Here is a 15,301-nt window from a genome sequence, read left to right on the forward strand (position 1 = left end):
AGGCCTCAGCCCCTCTTCTCACACTCAACCTGAAGAAGCAATTCTCTGTGGGCAACTCAGAGGTCCCTCTCATTCTTCCCAAACAGAATTTTTTGATCCCTGTCATTTATAACTCTTTAGCATTTATCTCATTATTAGAGTTAATGACATGTGTCTTGCTCTCCCACCAGCTTGAGTTCCTTGAGAGCAGAGACCATAACTCATTCATTATTGTATCACTGGAACCTAGTAGGCATGCAGTAAAAACTTGTTGAAATAATGGATTGAAACTTGGTTTAATTTTGTTTTGATTTCAGTGTGTCTTTATTATTCTAGGTTCTGGGCCTTATCCAAAATATGAGTGTTTTCCAGTGTCCAAAATGTAAACACAAAACTCATATTTTTGGTGCTGATGGTGCAAGGAGACTAGCACGGACCCTTGATCTTGATATTCTAGGTAAGACCACAGGATATTCTTTTGCAAAGGAAATGGCATGGTGATGAAGAATGTCTCAAAAAAGGATGAATTGCTTTTGACTTTGTGTTTTAAATTGTTAGTATAGCACAGTTCTGTGTGTTAACCTTTCTTTGGCTTTTTGTGATACTTGATTAGTGGAAGGCTTTTTGAAAAGGGGGTTTGTTCTGCCAATTATGATAACTCTTGCTATAGATAAAAACTGCCTATAACTTGAATTTGAGAGGAGAGTTTTGTGGTTTGAGTACTGTGATTTGAAGCCCACATTTTAAATAATGATCCTCAGTTTGTTTGCTAAGTTGGGAAGACAGCTCTCAGTATAAGCAGATATATACAGAAATACCTGTTCTGTATGTTGTAGCAACCTTTGGAAGTGTCAGTTCTTGGTGTGTATGAAGAAATGCCGTCCTGATCAGTTCTGAATTTATTAGTCCTTTTGCTGTAGAAAACAGTATTTTCTGTTTTCTGTAATCTTCTTATATGTAACCTTTTTATTCTGTAATCTTTTTATGCCATGTCTATAAAATATGCCCCCCTTGAAATTTACACTGTCTATACAGTTCATGTTACTGAATTGAAGGATTCATTAGTGTTTTGAGAAGTAAAATCATGTGTTAAAGGAGCAAAACACAGATTTTGGATAAAACATGATTTTTAACAAATCCAAAAGCAACTTAATGGACTTTTTAGGAAACATGTTTTGATATTCTACTTATGAGTTGTTGTTGTTGTTTTTTTCCTTAATTAATTAATTATTTATTAATTTTTGGCTGTGTCTTCATTGCTGCCTGCGGGCTTTCTGTAGTTGCAGGGAGCGGGGACTACTCTTCATTGTGGTGCATGGGCTTCTCATTGCGGTGGCTTCTCTTGTTGCGGAGCACGGGCTCTAGGCGCATGGGCTTCAGTAGTTATGGTGCACAGGCTTAGCTGCTCCACGGCATGTGGGATCTTCCTGGACCAGGGCTCGAACCCGTGTCCCCTGCATTGGCAGGTGGATTCTTAACCACTGTGCCACCAGGGAAGTCCCTACTTACGAGTTTCCGTTCTGAGCAAAGGCAGGTGTTAGATGCTAAATAAGGGAGGCATAGAGTGAATTATTAGTTTAGGGTAGTTAACAATTAAGATCCCTTAAAGATCAAGGAGTTTCAAAACATTCTTTATTATAATTAAGTTTCTAAAAGTTGATGTTAAATGTATTATTGTTTTTATGCATTTGTACTAAAGCAGCTACCACAGTACCAGGTGAATACTAATGATATATTTTGATACATTGTTATAATAGCTACTAATTATATTCTGCAACAGTTTTTCATTTAACCTAGGAAGTTCAGTTTCCCAAATCTGCATAATAACATAACAGGTTGACATTCACTTATATAATAAAGTAAATGTGTAATTATAATGACATTATTGAATTATGCTGACAGTATTATAATTCCCTAATTCATGAATGGGTGGTATGATTTTGTAAGTCAATTATTTAGAATTTGAAATGTGTCTCCTAGAGAAACAGTTTCACATATGGAAGATACATTTTAACCAACAGCTCACTAGTGTAATCAGAAAATTAGAAACACTGATTACTGATCACAGAAAGTGGGTAATGCTATATAGACTGCTGTATCTCAAAGTGTTATGGGAAAAATAATTTAGAGTTCTAATGTGGAGCACATCTCCTCCTTTTAATGTCATGGGACCCAGAGGGATGTCCCATGAACTGGAGCAGGGGTTCTGATGATGAAGAGGTTGGAATTGGGAATGAGGAACTGAAATCAGGGAAAGAGAGAAGTAAAATCATGTGTTAAAGGAGCAAAACACAGATTTTGGATAAAACATGATTTTTAACAAATCCAAAAGCAACTTAATGGACTTTTTAGGAAACATGTTTTGATATTCTACTTATGAGTTGTTGTTGTTGTTTTTTTCCTTAATTAATTAATTATTTATTAATTTTTGGCTGTGTCTTCATTGCTGCCTGCGGGCTTTCTGTAGTTGCAGGGAGCGGGGACTACTCTTCATTGTGGTGCATGGGCTTCTCATTGCGGTGGCTTCTCTTGTTGCGGAGCACGGGCTCTAGGCGCATGGGCTTCAGTAGTTATGGTGCACAGGCTTAGCTGCTCCACGGCATGTGGGATCTTCCTGGACCAGGGCTCGAACCCGTGTCCCCTGCATTGGCAGGTGGATTCTTAACCACTGTGCCACCAGGGAAGTCCCTACTTACGAGTTTCCGTTCTGAGCAAAGGCAGGTGTTAGATGCTAAATAAGGGAGGCATAGAGTGAATTATTAGTTTAGGGTAGTTAACAATTAAGATCCCTTAAAGATCAAGGAGTTTCAAAACATTCTTTATTATAATTAAGTTTCTAAAAGTTGATGTTAAATGTATTATTGTTTTTATGCATTTGTACTAAAGCAGCTACCACAGTACCAGGTGAATACTAATGATATATTTTGATACATTGTTATAATAGCTACTAATTATATTCTGCAACAGTTTTTCATTTAACCTAGGAAGTTCAGTTTCCCAAATCTGCATAATAACATAACAGGTTGACATTCACTTATATAATAAAGTAAATGTGTAATTATAATGACATTATTGAATTATGCTGACAGTATTATAATTCCCTAATTCATGAATGGGTGGTATGATTTTGTAAGTCAATTATTTAGAATTTGAAATGTGTCTCCTAGAGAAACAGTTTCACATATGGAAGATACATTTTAACCAACAGCTCACTAGTGTAATCAGAAAATTAGAAACACTGATTACTGATCACAGAAAGTGGGTAATGCTATATAGACTGCTGTATCTCAAAGTGTTATGGGAAAAATAATTTAGAGTTCTAATGTGGAGCACATCTCCTCCTTTTAATGTCATGGGACCCAGAGGGATGTCCCATGAACTGGAGCAGGGGTTCTGATGATGAAGAGGTTGGAATTGGGAATGAGGAACTGAAATCAGGGAAAGATGTCTCACAGCTATGGCCTCCTGGATGGGTGAAACCCCCAGGACCCTTTACTGACTCTCTGGCTGCCTCTTATTTTCATCCATGGGGCTGTGTTTGAAATGATTATTTCGTAAAATGGCTCTTCAGAACTTTATCCATATTCACCTACAGGGACAGTTTGTACATAGTAGTTAAAGCTCTCAGATCATGCCACAGAAACCCCTTTAACTTATGTCTCTGAAATGTGCTTCCTTCAGCCCTAACCCCTCAAAAATACTTTTCAAGGCCAGGCCGAACCTCACCCACTCTCATTACCTTTACTCCTTTTTATCCTTCTCTGTATACGATTGTTAGCCTATTACTGCTCTCACTGTGCCACCTGTTTTCTAATAAGGTTTTCCGCTTTCTTGTTCTACCCTTCTGCGGATTGTGAGTCTCTGGAGGGCAGAAGTGATGTCACTAGGTGGCTATAAAATGGAGAAGGTTTTACTTTTTTTTCTTTCATTACTGTAGTAGAAATGAAAGCATTCAGGATTCTTTACTATATAATGGCAGTTCATAAATCAAGAGGAAAAACTTTGCAGGTTTCTAAGTATTTTCTGTAATATCTTCTCCTGCCTGCCCCTGTGATAGCTTCCTACAGTCTAAAGTTGATCTATAGAATAGACATCAAATTTACTGAAAAGCTGGTCTTTAAATGGTTACTGAAGTATTCATGTATTTTGTCTATTGAACTTTTAGGAAAGAGTTAAACAGTTGGTTAAGATCTCAAAATTTGCTGGTAGGAGGAGCATGAAATATCTGTTCCTCCATGTAGCTCATAATATAAATTGTAGTAGGTTTGTAATTTTGTAACACATTCTTCTGCATTATTTCTGTTGCCTGGCATGGTGCTGAATGAATTCTTTATATAAAACACACATGCACACACACACGTTTCAGTAACCTTTGGGTGGACTTGGAGTAGGTGTAAGAATGCTGAGCACCATGACAAGTCAACTCTTCTACTGCTTTTACTGCATTTTTTTTTTTTTTTTTTTTTTTGCGCTCCCCGGGCCTCTCACTGTTGTGGCCTCTCCCGTTGCGGAGCACAGGCTCTGGACGCGCAGGCTCAGCGGCCATGGCTCACAGGCCCAGCCGCTCCGCGGCATGTGGGATCTTCCCAGACCGGGGCACGAACCCGTGTCCCCTGCATCGGCAGGCGGACTCTCAACCACTGCGCCACCAGGGAAGCCCTACTGCATTTTTAATCTCAGCCTTTTGAAAGGCTTCGTTTGTGATGGTGTGGTAGAAGGAGTCAACTGGATGATGGATCAGAGCATTTTTCCTCTAAATCGTACTACCTAACGTATCCTCAGGGAAGACACATACCCTCTCTGACCTCAAGTCTGTATATTGGGGGTTCTTATATATTTTCTGAGAGCTCATCAAGCTCACAAGTTATATATAATGCTATATAGATTGATACATAATAAAAGAAAAATAATTCTATCTGATAAAGAGGCAGATAGTTGAAAACAGGTCTGGACTAATTTTCAGCAGTTCTCTTAGCTCAGTCATCTGCCATCAGGAGGATTATTTTGTTGGCTTTTTTTAAACTACTTTGCCACCCCATCTTTTCCTCTTCAGTTTCCTCTTATTATGTGGCAAGATATGTCTATATCAGTTATTACAGGGAGAAAGATTTACAGATGTCTTCCAGGCCATTTGTTGCTGAAAGACTTCCAGCAAAGAATAAATCAGAGGCCTTATTCCATGATTGGCTGCCACACTGCTTTCATATATACATATGTGATCATGGAACTGCCCTCAAATGGAATATTTTGCCCCTAATTTTCACTTGAAATTTGTTTTTCAGAGATTTAGCGATTTGAGGATAGTCATAACTCAAGTTGATTTGAGTCGATTTGTTTCTTTCTGCAATTCAAAGAATTAAATTCCAAAAGCCAATATAAACTTTTGCGGTACTAATGGATATCTGGTGGGCTCTTTTAGGAGACATTCCCTTACATCTTAATATACGGGAAGCTTCAGATACAGGCCAGCCAATTGTGTTTTCACAGCCTGAAAGTGATGAGGTAAGTTATATTTCTAGATATATATTTTAATTTCTTTTCACAGGATATATACTTTTTGATGTATAGAAAGAAAGTTGGGGAGATCAAGTTTGTCTATTTGGAATACATATGTTAAACAAAGATTAGTTAACTTATCCAAAGTATCTTTAAGTTACTATTTTATATGGTAGACATACCAGTGCTGACTCTGAGTTATCAACTGGGCATGTTCACCTACAAAGAATTGTCACCCAACCAGTTTTTTCATGAAGAACATGAACAGTAAGAGCTTGTAGAGTTCTTATGTTGCTGGCTAGCAATATCTAACTGCCCGCGGTTATTATATTTCAGTATTAGAAGTTCATCTGATTGTTGGGAGAAGGAAACCTAATACAAGAAAATATTGAGTCGGATATAGGGAAACTGTATAAACCTTTAGAGACGGGATTTTCATTGCATTTATTTTAATAAATAAGATTGAGGAGGTGAGGTGGGGAAACTAGTAGTGTTTCATTAGCTAATATCATTGGGGGTACAGTTGATAGATTTTCAAAGATTGCTGAAGCTTAATGCCTTTTAGCATAAATTCTTTAATTTTACTCCTTTTTAAAATAGAAATAAAATCATCCATATATATCTCTTCTTTCCTAAGTAGCACTTGCTATTTAAGTTTGAAAGTGAGCCATCATCTTGGTACATCAGTTTTGATGTAGTTTTTGTGCTCCTTTGCCAAGCAGCCCCAATCAGTCTTCTAGTAGTTTCTTTTTGTCCCTTATGTAATGAGTATAACTTTATAGTACCATTATTTTGTCTGTCCATAACTACTACCCCTTTTATTCTAGTTTGCTTCCTCTAATCCCATGTAAACTGGAAAATAAAAGAGCCAAGCTTGGTTAGAGCTGTGAATAAAGTAAGGGCAAAACTGACAGTCAGGAGTCTCAGATTGGTAAAGTAGATTCATTCTGAATTATCTCTTTTAGGTGCCCAGAGCTCCTTTCTCTTTCTTAAGGGTTGGCAGTTATGATATAGGTGATTGAGTTGCTGGGAATATGATCTCTGAGTAAATGCAATGTAGTACTTATCATTGTTTTTCTTTTCTCTGCCTTTTAGGTAATAAACATTAAATTTCCTTTTCAGTCTTTTCTTAGAAATCTTTTGGATAAGCAAAAACCATAAGCTTTTATTGCTTTCATAGTTGAAGTCTGGCAATCCCAACTACCATAGGTGTACTTTATGCAGTGAATGAAAAGTTGTCTGAAAATTGAGGGTTTTTAAATTACACACTTTTAAATGCTTCCTGAGAAAAGACTATTTAAAGACATTCTGTGGTGGATACAAATAATTACCTACTAGTTTAATTCAATTATGAACTTACGTTTTTAAATATTTTTCCACCTGTCCATTATTGCTTTTTTTCTTTGAGATTCTCCAAAAGCAAGAAACATTTCAAAAAGTTAAAGGAATGTAATATAACAGAGAACATATAGCAACCATCAAAAGGTAATATCATTTAAAACTCTAAACAACAGTGTTTGTAGAGTTTGTTGGAGTTACATGTTTTTAAAATCTCATTTACATTTACGTAAACATTAGACCTATTATTTTACTGTTGCTGGGTGACATTTATGGGAATGTGAGCAAGCTGCCTCTTTGGGGTTTAAGTTAGATTTGATTTGGTGAGGTCTCTGCTAAAGTAGTGAGAATTTCATGCACCACATTGTCAGCCTTACATGTGAAGACTTCTGCCTTATATATGAAGACTTCTGAGCAATTTTAAGATTTAGATATGTCCATGAAAAGGAAAAAAAAATGGAGCCTTGTATTTAATTTGTTTCCATGGAAGTTATTGCTTCCTACTCTTAGATTGCAGACATTCATTATTATTAACCACCTTCCTAATAATAATAGCAGTTAGAGTATGCTAGACACTGTTAGACATTTATATACTTTTATGCTCACAAGAACTTAATGTAATATATAAATAGTCCACATTTTGCAGATGAGGAAACCGAGGCTCATAGAAGCTAAATAGTTTTCCCAAGGTCACAGAACTAGTAAATGGCAAGATGTGATTAAAAGGCAAGTCTGTTCCTTCCAAATATTGTTCTCTTTCCATTGTATCACCTTCTGGGTCCTCTACTAATAGCTATGATTTCCTCAATTTCTTCTAAGAAGTGAGTACAGTACTTGAGTGTATTAAATACAATATATTATTTGATTCTCATAGCACATTTGTGAGATATGTATGATAATCTCCATTTTTCAGATGAAGAAGCAGAGATTCATTTATAGTAAGGAATTTGTCTAAGGTAGTACTAGAGGCTATTTCCACACTCAGCTCTGAAACCATAGCCCATGTATCCTCTTCCTGGTGCAGTATCTGCTTCCCTTCCTAATTAACTGCAAGATTACTTCAGTGTCTCTCTATTGTGTATATGTAGGCTAGCTTTCAGTTCACCTCCTTTTCATATCACGGAGATCTAGAGAAGAGGGTGGGCACACTCTGCCCCTCAGGTCCCACTGGTGTGCCCAACCACAGGGCATAATACAGAGAGGATCCTCACCTGGGTCTGAGAATCCCATGAAGTTATATCCAGAATGTATGAGTGTGCATTTTTCTGGGGAATTGAACAAGGGCTTTATTAGATTCTCAAAGAGGTCTCTGCATGAAAGGAAAGGCCTTAATCTGTATTAGCTTGGGGTTTCATTAAGAAGAATGCCACTTTCTAAGTGTGACCTTAGGCAAGTTCCCTCATGTCTCTGAACCTTTCTCTCCATCTGTAAATTGTTATCATAATGAGAAGGATTAAATGAGATGATAATGTGAAAATACTTTGAAAAATGCCAAGTAGAATACAACTATGAGTACTTATGTCTTCTGAAGTGTTCTGTATAAGATGCTATAGTAATAAATGTCTTTCTTCTGCCCTTTATCAAAGGATTGAGTCCATTTTTGCCCTTCCCCTTACGTAGCTTCAAGTAAATGTCACTCTTTGGTGGCATCTAAAAATCAGAGCAGAATTTGAATCATGAGATATGGGTAGAGTTCTCAGCTTCAGCATTAAAGATATTAAGTCCTAGATATTAGGAAGCTGTTGCTGAGTCCTGGAATCAGGATCCTTCTGGTTATTCTTATGGTGAATCTTATCTCCTGATAATCCCCTTCCCTTTTGCCCTATGAACTTAAAAGGAAATACGCTCTCAGAAGCTGGTCACAGCCCTCTGAACAAATTCTGCCATATGCATGGAAGCTTAGTGCCCATTCTACCTGCGTGTCTTCATTTAAAGAATGAAGGAAGTGTTTACTTGCCAACGTGATAAACTTCTGCAAAAGTTAATGGGACGGAATATGCAAAATTATTTGTTAATAGTTAGCCCCTTAGATTGATACTTTTTATTGTTTGCTTTTAGGGGTTTACTACAGGCAAATTTATTAACAAGTAAAAGTTTCATCTTTAGCTTTTTGTCTTCTTTCTAATTCTACCTTCTCTTCTCCATCTTCCATCACTCCCTCCTCTCAGCACCAGGTTCCAGGGCTCTCATTCTCTGCCCATAAAATCTTTTAAAATTAGGCATTAGGGATTTAACTCTCCCAGTAATATTTAACTTTCAGAAGAGACAAACACTAAGCACAGTGATTAATCGAAAGGTATGAAATGTGCTGACTTTGAGGCATCATTGGAAAAGTTGGGAAGGGTTACGGTACCAATTAAAAAGCTCCATCAGGGCTTCCCTGGTGGCACAGTGGTTAAGAGTCCGCCTGCCGATGCAGGGGACACGGGTTCGTGCCCCGGTCCGGGAAGATGCCACATGCCGCGGAGCGGCTGGGCCCGTGAGCCATGGCCGCTGAGCCTGCGCGTCCAGAGCCTGTGCTCCGCAACGGGAGAGGCCACAACAGTGAGAGGCCCGCGTACTGCAAAAAAATAAATAAATAAAAAGCTCCATCAGGCTTCTGCCTACTCAGCCAAAGGTCAGAACCTTCTGCATACGTGCACCACTGAGGAAAGGGGAGTAATTGAAACTCCAAATACAAGTAGTGTAAAATAGCCAGAGAAAGCAATAGAGGAAGGGAGAGAAAGTGGACACTTTAGGATTCAGAACTCTTAAATTCAATAGCATTTCCTCTTGTTTGTGTAATTATAATTGTTCATTCAACTATATCTACCTTTTGCCTTTGATTGAGTCCGGGACACAGTGATGGACTCATGATTGACTATTAATTTTGTGGTTTCATTCTTTTTGTCAAGTAAAAATCTTAATATTGATGTGTTAAAAAGTGTGCTATAAGATATTCCTGGTAAAGACTTTTAAATGTAAATAGAAACTTTATTATCTTATAATTTCTACCTTATTACCTCATAGTCCTAATATGAAATGACTATGTATGGAAAATTAGAACTTCAAATATTTAAAAACAAAGACAAAGGGAAAAGCTCACCATAAAACTTCTGCACTTTGGTTGCCATCCAGTTCCTTTACTTGATAATGACAGAGCAGACAAATAAGATCCAGCTGTATTATCTGTGTCTCTAGATGGCCCAATGAAAGATCTTGAATAGGAGAGAAGGGTTAGTTCATGTAGAGTTGAGTTGATGAGAAAGAGAGTATTAATAGTCTGAGAAATCTAAATCATATTTTTTACATATGACATATATATGTTTGCTTTTCCTAGTTGTGGATTAAACAGAAGGAAGGGATTTAATTTACTTATTCCTCAGGCAGAAAAAGTGTCCAAAAGGATATGTTAATATGAGCTCTTCAATGAGATTGTAAATTACTTGAGGACATAATAGTAATAATAGTAGCCACTAGTATTTATTATTTGCTTCTTATATTCCAGTACTTCACATAGTTTATTCTTACTTAATATGCCCCCAAGCCCTTTGAGGTAGATACTATTATTATAACCATTTTACACATATGGGAACTGAGCCTAGAAGGGTTAATTAACTTGCGCAGGGCCAGTGTTAATAAGTAATGGAACCAGGATTTTAAACCATACCTGTCTGATCTCAAGGCCCCACCTCTTCACCAGTGAGCACTTCTGCCTCCCTTTTTTATTGTTACCTCCCACAGATTTCCCGAAACAATGCTTTGCACACAATAAGAACCAAAAAGTATTTGTTGAAATGATACTGCACTGGTTGAAAAAATTCAATCTCAACAGTTTTGTGGAAATTGAAACTGTTAAACTAAGCGCTTTTAGTGGTTTCTCAGCAAATAAAAATCTAACAATTGCTTTGAGTGTGATATATTGAAAGTTTAAGCTTGGAGATAGTCCATTAAAAAGCAAAGGTTAAATGTAGCAAATTTGATTATTTTGGAATCATTCAGTATTTTGTGCAGTCAGATAGGTTTATGTCTCTAATTTAACATAAGTTAGAACTAAGATTATAGAATGATATGGCCTCAGCTTGCCTTAGTGAGCTTTAAATTTTCACTGTAAAATATTCGGCTTTAAACACCTAGAAAAGCTACTGGGAGATAAAAGGTATTTATAAAGATGCATGTGTTAGCATACAGTATTTGTTTTTCTCTTTCTGACTTACTTCACTCTGTATGACAGACTCTCGGTCCATCCACCTCACTACAAATAACTCAATTTCGTTTCTTTTTATGGCCAAGTAATATTCCATTGTATATATGTGCCACATTTTCTTTATCCATTCATCTGTCAATGTTCACTTAGGTTGCTTCCATGTCCTGGCTATTGTAAATAGAGCTGCAATGAACACTGTGGTACGTGACTCATTTTGAATTGTGGTTTTCTCAGGGTATATGCCCAGTAGTGCGATTGCTGGGTCATATGGTAGTTCTATTTTTAGTTTTTTAAGGAACCTCCATACTGTTCTCCATAGTGGCTGTACCAATTAACATTCCCACCAACAGTGCAGGAGGGTTCCCTTTTTTCCATACCCTCTCCAGCATTTATTCCTTGTAGGTTCTGATGAACCTAGGGGCAGGACAGGAATAAAGATGCAGACGTACAGAATGCACTTGAGGACACGGAGAAGGGGAAGGGGAAGGCTGGGACGAAGTGAGAGAGTAGCATTGACATATATACACTACCAAATGTAAAATAGATAGCTAGTGGGAAGCAGCCACATAGCACAGAGAGATCAGCTCGGTGCTTTGTGACCACCTAGAGGGGTGGGATAGGGAGGGTGGGAGGGAGACGCAAGAGGCAGGGGATATGGGGATATATGTATAGCTGATTCACTTTGTTACACAGCAGAAACTAACACACCATTGTAAAGCAATTATACTCCAATAAAGATGTTTTTTAAAAAAAAGATGCATGGCTGAAAATCAGCACTTTTAGATTTAAGAGAAATATTTCTTTATAAAGTATATGTTATTTCCATTTTTAAACAAAGTCTGTTGTTTCTGTTAACTATAGCAGAGACTGAAACCATTTTTAGATAGAGTATTATGATTAGAATTACTTGTAGTTTGGATTTACTGTTTAATATGTAATGTGGTAGAAGGAGCTGGGCTTTGGAGTCAGGCAGACCTGCGTGTGAATGTTCTCCAGCCTGCTGACTTTGTGACTTTGAGCAGACAACTCCAATTTCTTCATCCACATTGAACCAATGGTGTTTATTTTACATAAGTGAAATTACTTATGAGATTACATAAATGAGATTACTTACACTAGTACTTGGTATAGTATGTACTTATTAAAAACGTATAAGGCCTTATTCATGTTTTGAGAGCTATTCTTTAAAAAAAAAAAAAAAGGACGCAAATGAAATTTTAATAGTTTCCTGGTAAAATAAAGTATAATTCAACTATTAGGGATTGAACATAGTTGCTGTTGTTTTTTTCAGTGATCTGACATAGGTATTTCTGTTTATTGACATAGGTGTTGAGTTACAGAGGTGTGTTCAGTGTGTACAGTTTCACTGATCTGTGCACTTAGGGCCAGTGCATGTATTTAAAAAAAATTTTAAACATGTATCACCAATGAAAAAGTAGCATTTGAAAGTAGATTTATGTGTAATGTCCTTACACTGTCAAGGTAGATCTTAAAGGTATTAAATAGAATTACTCTCTGATTAGGTTTTAAATTATACTGATGTTTCTAGGTTAAAAACTGACAAATATTAAATATACAACTTCCAAAGAAAAGGGGTCAAGTTTATACTTATTTTTAAAAGTTGGTAGAAAATAAGTTAGCATAGCTTGAATAAGAAGTTAAACCATGTCTTTTGGAGAGACCACAAAAACTTGATAAATACAAACCCAAATATATCAATTATTACTATTATAAATAACCAATTGCTCCTTTTAAAGTCAAACATTTCTGACTATAATCATTGGATTTTTTTTCAAGAAGTAGAGCCAAAATATAAGATTTCAAGTAGTAACGCGAAACATATATTTTATGTTTCAACAATGAAACAAGTAGCATGGCAGTATACATACAGACAACATACACTTACTTAAAGGTTTGTCATTATTGTAATTAGTATCATTTAAAATTTTCATAATGAACAATTTTCCAACATGTTGATTGAGAGATAACAGACATGACTGGCTTTTTTCACCACCCCCCAGGGGGGAAATGTAAGTAACTTTTTTTTTTTTTAACGTATATATGTATCTATTCTTTTTCAAATTCTTTTCAGAATATTGAGCAGCATTCCCTGTGCTATACAGTAGCTCCTTGTTTATATGTATATGTATATATACATATGTATCCACAGATACAGGTACATATACACACACACAAATATGTGTGTGTGTATATGCATTTTTTGTTCTTTCTTTATGATCTTAATATGTGGCAAATATTTAAGTTTCTGGTGAGAGTTACAAATATGGGTTTCTCTTTGTGGCACAAGATTATATATATATATATATATATATATATATAATTATATATTATCTCAAAATCCTTTTGTTTTTCAAATTGCTGATTTCTTAATACATTGTATCAACTTCATAATGTAAATACAGAGAGGTCTATATTAAAATATTTCCCCAAATGGAGGAAATATTTACTTTCAAGTGTAGTTTTAAAAAATCAAGATGTGTGAAACACAGTTAAGCACTTCATCAAGTCAGGGTAAAGAAGACTCAAACAGTCCCTTTACCATATGCAGAGTCAGGGAGCTGGTCAGCCTGGGTTCAGAGCCCAGCTCATCTCACACTAGCTGCTGCAGACAAGACTCTTCACCTTTCACGGTCTTGCTTTTCTTGTCTATAAAGTGGGAATAGTGACAGAATTTACCCCTTAGGGTAACTTGAGGATAGATGAAATAATACTTGGCAGATATTAAGTACTCAAGTAAAATTTAGCTCTTACCATTACTTCCAGTAGTAGCAGTAGTAGTACCAGTAGTATTAGTGGCGGCGGCAGCAGCAGCAGCAGCAGTAGTAGTAGTATGTATACAACGGTAAACATATAAATGTATAAATTTCTGGTTCTAGAAAATCTTACTATTGTCTTACAGTTACTTTTTATAGATAAGATAGGAGAAATAAGTAGCATTTACATTTCAGTTGTTTAAAACTTTAAAATGCAAATGCCATGACCATTGTTCTAACTGGACTGTGCAGGCATTAGGTTAGTTGTGGCCCACTTAGCACCTGGGAGCTGCTTTTCGTGTTCTCTTGTACTGGGGTGCCAGAGATGAAGAGTATGACAACTGATTCCAGGAATTCTTGCGTGGTACTTAAATCTCACCAAATGGAGGAGCCTAGGGGCGCTTGGTGCTGATATTAGACACCATTGTCAGAGAGAATAAAGAAAATGCTTTCTGAAGATAAACATAGGGTGGTAATAGATAGCCTTTTCAAAAATGACTAATAGCCCTTATGCCAAAGAAGTTTGGCAGTATCTAACTCAAGATATCAGTTTGTCAGAAGAGGAAGGTGTAAGTTTTCTGCAGATAGACTGGGTTGCTAGTTTGCTGACACAGGAGTTAGAGTTTGAAAAACAGTAATTGCTGCTACTAAATAATTTTTTTGGAAAGTCCCCTTCCAAATAATCTAAACCCCTTTCTCCCCTGCCCTACACGCAATGTTCACAGCAGTATCTTCTAACTATTGAGTTTCCTCAACTCATTCAGCCTTTCTACTATTCAATTCAGTAGACAGCTATGGCAAACAGTTTGTGAGTCATTTGATGTCTACTAGGGAGAAATATAGAACAAACAAATCTGTTCTTTTCCAGGCCAAAGCCTACCTGAGGATTGCTACCGAAGTGGTAAGAAGATTGCCACCACCTCCAGAGTGATTCCCCAAGTGTCTTGGAAATCCACCTGGTGCTTGACAGTAAGACCTTTGGAAATCAGCAGTGTGGTGGTGAAATCTACAGAAATAATAGCAATCATAGTTGTTTTCTTGTATTTCTAAAGAAATAATGTCTTATCTTCAAATTTGACTTGCTAAACAATGAGTTAACAAAGTTTTTACATACCGATGCTTACTGCTATATTTAGGAATTGTTTTGCAAGCTGTTGTGTACCAGCTTCACAGAACTGCATTTTATTTTATTGAACTACCCCTTAAGGAATCACGAGTTTATATTACAAGCCCAACCTTCAGTTCAGGGGAGAACTCTGCTCTTTTTGCAGGACTACAGAGTTAAAGAATTTACTGAATGTGAGTATGGATGTTAAGTGTGACATCTCTCCATCAGGCAGTTTGGTCTGGGTTTGAATCCTGCCTCTAGTACTATCTTGGACACATTCTTGTTCCGGATAAACCTCTACTTCTTCATCTGGACTAGACTCTCCCCTAGACTTAATAAATCTCAATCTCCAGGGGTGGAGTCTGGACATGTGTGTTTTTAACAAGATCATAATGATTCTGATTATGATGGCAATACTAC

At 36.7% G+C, this 15,301-nt stretch overlaps 1 protein-coding gene across 1 annotated transcript in view; it reads left to right on the forward strand.

The window, feature by feature from the left end:
* LOC103075137 (iron-sulfur protein NUBPL-like) overlaps positions 1-14,859 on the forward strand; it is a 34,906-nt gene extending 20,047 nt beyond the window's left edge. The window contains exons 2-4 of the mRNA XM_007450164.1: positions 316-436; positions 5,399-5,481; positions 14,642-14,859. Of these exons, the coding sequence (XP_007450226.1) occupies positions 316-436; positions 5,399-5,481; positions 14,642-14,704 (267 nt within the window). The 3' untranslated portion in view covers positions 14,705-14,859. The remainder of the gene's footprint in view (positions 1-315; positions 437-5,398; positions 5,482-14,641) is intronic.
* The last annotated feature ends 442 nt before the right edge of the window (positions 14,860-15,301 follow it).

The sequence above is a fragment of the Lipotes vexillifer genome, unplaced genomic scaffold (assembly GCF_000442215.2).
Source record: "Lipotes vexillifer unplaced genomic scaffold, Lipotes_vexillifer_v1.1 scaffold919, whole genome shotgun sequence".
In the NCBI taxonomy this organism is placed as follows: Eukaryota; Metazoa; Chordata; class Mammalia; order Artiodactyla; family Lipotidae; genus Lipotes; species Lipotes vexillifer.